At 38.9% G+C, this 5,984-nt stretch overlaps 1 protein-coding gene across 1 annotated transcript; it reads left to right on the top strand.

Moving 5' to 3' along the window:
• Positions 1 to 1,507: 1,507 nt before the first annotated feature.
• LOC117360319 (olfactory receptor 2AP1-like) lies at positions 1,508 to 3,257 on the top strand. Its single transcript, XM_033944015.1, has 2 exons — positions 1,508 to 2,500; positions 3,144 to 3,257. Exons 1-2 carry the CDS (start codon positions 1,508 to 1,510, stop codon positions 3,255 to 3,257), a joined length of 1,107 nt encoding a protein of 368 aa, XP_033799906.1.
• The last annotated feature ends 2,727 nt before the right edge of the window (positions 3,258 to 5,984 follow it).

Here is a 5,984-nt window from a genome sequence, read left to right as displayed (position 1 = left end):
ATTTATAAACAGAAAACAAATAGTTTCCAGAAAAAGAGAATAAAGTTTCTTATTGAAGAAGATATATAAAGTACAAAATAAGGAGAGGGAGGTTTTTTAGGATCTATGAATGAAATGTGGAATCCTTGTCAGACTTAGTTGAGGCTTGTTCCATATCACCAAGCAGGTTTCAGAGATCATTTCTCTCCCTTATTTATAACTAGATCTATTTTGTTGATTGGAACACCTATGACCCCCAAGCCCCTCCCACGTGAACTCCCCTTTATAATTACATGGTAGCACTAGAGAGCTACAAAGGAATAGGGATCACAGGAAGAAGTTGTCATGGAATTCAAACATGGATGGAAGAAGTTGATATGCGATTCCTGTGAGGATAGAAGAAGTTGGCTTAGGATTCCCACAAGAGTGTAATCAAAATCTCTGATGATGTCAGAGTGATGGTTAGAATGCACTGAGCGAGGCAATTGATGCACTAGAATGAAGCTTGGAGCACTCACTAGTTGAATAATAACTACTGTCCCCAAAACACAGCAACCTGTTGGAGTAGGAGGAATGGAAGTACTGCGAGCAAATAATATAGTGAACTCAAGTGGGTAGGGATGGAGGAGATTATTTACAGGAATAGGTAGGATGGAATGGATCTTCATGTTACAGCTGGGTATGGGTTGGATTCTACTGGGACAGATGGCCATGGGGGAAATTTCTATCCCTGTGCAACTCTATAACTAGAAAACTTAGACACTAAGATATAGAATTATGCCTAAATATACTTAGATGCTTACCTGCTAGGTCACCAACATTTTGAAACTTAACTGCCTATTTGAGTGTTAAAAGATAATCGGGTGGATTATGTTTTGTATGCAGTCATACAATTTTATAAAAGTCATTTTCTCCCTGTAAAAGAGGCTTTAGCCATTGAAAAGGTTTTATAAAATAACCTCTTATTGCTTGATATTATGGTCTGTTAGGAAGGGGCTGTCATTTGCAACACCATAGGAGTTGATGTAATGCATCTGAATGCCAAGGAAAAATATAATTTACAGTATTCTATAAATTACATGTATGTGTTAATCATGCCTATAGTCTACCCAAAATCCATCCATGTGTATGCCTATCTGTCAAACACAGAGGCAGCATTTTGGAGTTTATACACCTAGGTATACTTGTATTTGTATATTTGCAGTTATTCTAATCATTTGCATGCATAAACAGTATATAAATATTAGTGCCCATTTATAGAATTAGCCCCAGAGAGCACACACACACATTTAGATCTTCCTTGGAGTAAGTGTAAATTTGCACATTTGCATGTGTGTACCATTATGTTTGGATCTGGGGAACCTTTTTTTCTACAGACACAAAAGGGTCTATGTTGTCTTTGTCTCATAGACTCAAACTAAGCAACTTTTGGACTTCTTCCAAAGGTATCCTGCTATAATGTCAAACCTTTAGATATTTTTGTTTTAATGTTCTGTTTTGTCCCTTCATATTCCAACAGCTAATCAGAATGGGAGAAATACAAAAGAAGAATCACACTGAAGTGACAGAATTCATTCTTCTGGGTTTCTTTGTGTTTCCTGAGGTGCAACTCCTCCTTTTTCTTGTGTTTTTGATTATTTATGTAATGTCCTTAACAGGGAACCTTCTTATTATAATCACAGTTTGCTACAATTCCCATCTGCATAGCCCCATGTTCTTCTTCCTTACCAACTTGTCCTTCCTAGAAATCTGCTATGTGACTGTCACAGTGCCTAAATTGTTAGCAGTGCTAGTAGCACAGAATAAGACCATCTCTTTCATGCAGTGTATGATACAGATGTATTTGTTCCTGGTCTGCACAGGTGTTGAGTTCTATCTTCTCACTGCTATGGCCTATGATCGCTATGTTGCCATCTGCAAACCTTTGCATTACACCACCATAATGAACAAGAAAGACTGCATAATTCTAGCTATTGTTTCCTGGATGATTGGACCTCTATGTGTAGTTCCTCAAGTTACTTTAATATCACAGTCATCTTTCTGTAACTCTAATAAAATTAACCATTTCTTCTGTGACATCACAGCATTAATGACTCTATCATGTTCAGAGACCTCTGTTATTGAAACTATAATTTATATTGAAGGTCTAGTTTTAGCTTGTACCCCCTTCATATTAACAATTATATCATATGTGTACATTATTTCTGCTGTATTAAAACTTCACTCTGCTAAAAGCAGACAAAAGACCTTTTCTACCTGCTCCTCTCATCTCACAGTCGTTCTATTATTTTATGGAACTTCTATAGCTGTGTACTTGAGACCTCAGTCTGCTGACTCCATGGACATAAACAAACTGCTTAATGTTGTGTATATAACTGCAATTCCACTGTTCAACCCTTTGATTTATAGTCTGAGAAATAAGGAACTGAAAGAAACTTTATGTAAAACAATCAGGAGAACTATTTTTTCTTCCAGAATTAATGAAATACTGCACACAGCATTTGTTTGCAACATTTCAACGGTAAGTAAACAGTATGGGTGGAAATTTCAAAAGAGGGTGCCTATATGAGATGTCAAAAAGCATTCTTACTCTCATTTTCCCCACAACAATCTGGAGATTTTTTTAAGCCGGTGATGTTCTAGAAGCTGAGCTGTATGTTCTGCTCTCTTCAGGCCTGAGGCTTTTTCCTCCATTGAAGTCAAATTGTTTGCTGTTGTAGCTAAGCAGTGAAGTTGTATAGTTTGAATTTTTGTTCCTCAATTTCTTTTTGTTTTTGAGTTATTTGAAAGAAAAAAAGCATTCTTATTAAAGTGCCCATAACCTAGCTTCTCCTGCAGGTGTGTTCAGTGGTAAAAAAAAAGTGTTTTTCAAGTTGTGCTTGCTGAACAATTTGCAACCATATTTATCATGTACTATGTTTAGGACTGTCTTGCAGAGTGTGGTGATATCATGTCTGGACTACTGTAATTTGGTGTTTCTGGGTATACTTGCATCAGCATTGTGTGCGCTGCAGATTGCGCAGAACTCGATTGTTCGAACCTTGTTTCGATTGGGAAAACATGATCATGTGACAGAATTCTATGTATCATTGTATTGGTTGTAGTTGGAATACAAAATTCATTATAAATTATTAGCAATGTTGTATCTTTGCATTCATAATCAGCCACCAAGGTATTTGATGGATAGCATTGTGCCATATGAGCCAAAGCATATGTTGCGTTTAGTGACTCATGCTGATATATACATGAAGCAGTTGGTTGAAGATGTCCAGAGTTAGTATGTTTCCTTGTGTGGGTTCCCGAAAATGGAACAAGCTTCCCGGACATATAAGACAGCAAAAAACTTGGTAGTTTCAAGAAACTGTTAAAAAAACATATTTTTTGTAAGATGAAATATGGGACCTGAATGACTTGTATTTAGGGTAGGTGCTGGTAGACCTTTGAGATTTTTATAAGGTTTGACATTATTGTCATGTATGTTTCCTTATGATTGATATTGTTGTTGTATATGTGAATTGATTATGTTTGTTTTTTGTTGTGACCCGCTTTGGGAAAGGTGGGATAAAAATAAATAAACTATAAACAATTAAATTGATTATCACTGACTAACCAGAGCAGCATAACCAGAGAGTGCAACTGGATATCAATGCAGACTGCCCAGCAAAAATAGTGGGCAGGAGGGAGTGTTTAGGGGGGAGGGTTATTCGAGTGGGCAGACTTGTTGGGCCGATGGCCCATTTCTGCCATCATACTCTATGTTTCTATGTTAGAGGAGGTTTGGGAAGGAATCTGGTGTTTTTGTGAGTGCTGATAACATTTAGTGCCAGGATCTGCATAGCTGAATGGGTGAAATTAATCTAAATTTATCTGCCTAGCTATGCAGTCCCCAGTACTGAATATCGCCTGGGACCCCCAAAACCGTGTTTTGATTTCTAGTGCTTCAGATTTGCCTCCAGGCACCCAACTTCCCCCCACCCCCTTTCTACCATCTCACCCGAACTACAAGTCTCAAAATCTTCCCTTTCCCACAGTCTTGGGGAGATAAGGGCAGGAAGAAAGCTCAATTGCTCCTGCTGCTTGCTGATACCAATGGAAAATGGCTTCTTCAATCTCTCATGATAATTTGCAGTATTTGTGTGGTAGAATTACCTCCTATAATGTTGTAAAAATTGATCCTATTGAACTATAGAGCAATTCAACTACTTACATGAAACGTGTACTTGTTGACTTTTACTACATTGCCTTGACTGATTTGCTTTTTCCTTGACTAAGGTACCTCAAAAACTCAATAAAAACCTGTCAGACAATTTTCTACCTTCTTCTCTACGTATCCTTTTTTTCCTACCTTCTTCTCTACTCTATCCATGTAAAGTGTTGGCAATTGTATAACAGTCCATGTAGCTTTCTGTAAATAGATATTTGGGGGGAAGCTATTTCTCAATTAGCAGCTTAGTAGTGAACCCAACACTTTCACAAAGGAATCAATGAATACAGAAAGAAAAACAGTTTGAAAGTTTATTCAACAGTTTAATGTAGGAGATAAGAAAAGGTAATTTAATAAAATGCACATTCACAGAACATTGAATTTTATACAAGGTCAGAAATACAGGAGAATTATATTTTTTAAGCAAGCATAAAGTAATGGGGCCTTAGGCATCTGGGTCATACAGAATCTTAGTCCCTTCCCAGTGGATCCCAGGATGCACCAGGAAAGGAAAGGCTTGCCATTTTGAAGAGGCGGGCCTGCTGAGAGTGGGAGTGGGCATCCCTCCTGCTGGATTTTCATCAAAAAGGTACAGAGATGTGGGGGAGTGGTGGGGGTTCAGGAGGGTGTTGGGGTATCGGGGGTGTCTTGGGTTCATGGGGGGCCCCAGCAGCAGAAGCGAATGGGCATCCTTCCTCTCACTCTTTAATTCCAGGTGGCCGAGGCAGGAGAGAGTAGACTGCCCTCCTGCTGATTTTTTAATTTTTTTTTTTTTAAGTTTGGAGTATATGTGCCATCGTGGGGGTGAGGGGAAATGGCACAACTTTTTACATTTCTAATTGGGACACATATTGTGCATATGACTGGAGCTAATTTTAATACCGAATAGCTCCTTGGGGGTGTATGAAATATGCATTGGGGGTTTGTTGGTTTTGGATACAGATTGTATTATAAGTGGAGATAATATTAATATAGAGCTGCGACCAAATATTTAGTCCAATAAAATTGAGTTGTGTGATTGATTGATGGTGTTTAGCTTTCAGTTGCAGGTGATGGAATGCGAATGGTCATGTTATGTCTTGGTGTAACTGTGAGGAACAGTTACAGCATGTTGCCTAAGAGGGTTGCAGAGGCAATAGGGAGTTCAAGAAAAGGGGAACTTCAGCAGAGGATCAGAAGGCTGGAGTCAAACAGTGGTAGAAAAGCCAGGGTTCCAATGTTGGTTCAGTGCTGCATGTGTCTAGTAGCGCTATAGAAATGATAAGTAGTAGCAGTAGCTGTAGATCCTCACAGGAGGCAGTTAGAGTACAAGGTCCTGATTCTGAGAGTCTGTCAGTGGCTCTTCATAAAGGAAAGAAGACTCCAGCAAAGGACTGGTAGAGTGCTGCTGAGCTGGGAACAGTGCTAGCAGCTGCTGTGGGTGAGATGCCATCAAACTTCAGGGATGTCAGCTTCTGGCAGTCTAGAGTGTTCTGATGATTGCTGTGAGTCCTGTAAAGTATTCTGGGAGATTGTGGTGGAAGGGGTTTGAGGTATGGCATTCATGCAGTCAGGTGAGGGTGTGCAAATGATGAGGTTGAAATATTAGATTGTAATCTCTATTGAGCAGAGACTGTTTTAATGTGCAGTGCTGCATATGTATAGCAGTGCTATAGAAATGATAAGTAGTAGTAGTAGTAGGAAAAGCTTGTGGAGTATAAAGTTTTTACAGAATTTAAGGCATGTTGTGAAGCGCATGCAGATTGAGAAATGGCAGCATCGGGGAGTTGATAATGATCCTATGGGAGTTTGGGCTTAAGAC

This window comes from Geotrypetes seraphini, chromosome 5, assembly GCF_902459505.1.
Source record: "Geotrypetes seraphini chromosome 5, aGeoSer1.1, whole genome shotgun sequence".
Classification (NCBI taxonomy): Eukaryota; Metazoa; Chordata; class Amphibia; order Gymnophiona; family Dermophiidae; genus Geotrypetes; species Geotrypetes seraphini.
Note: the sequence above shows the minus strand (reverse complement) of the source record. Positions and strands in the feature narration are given on the sequence as shown.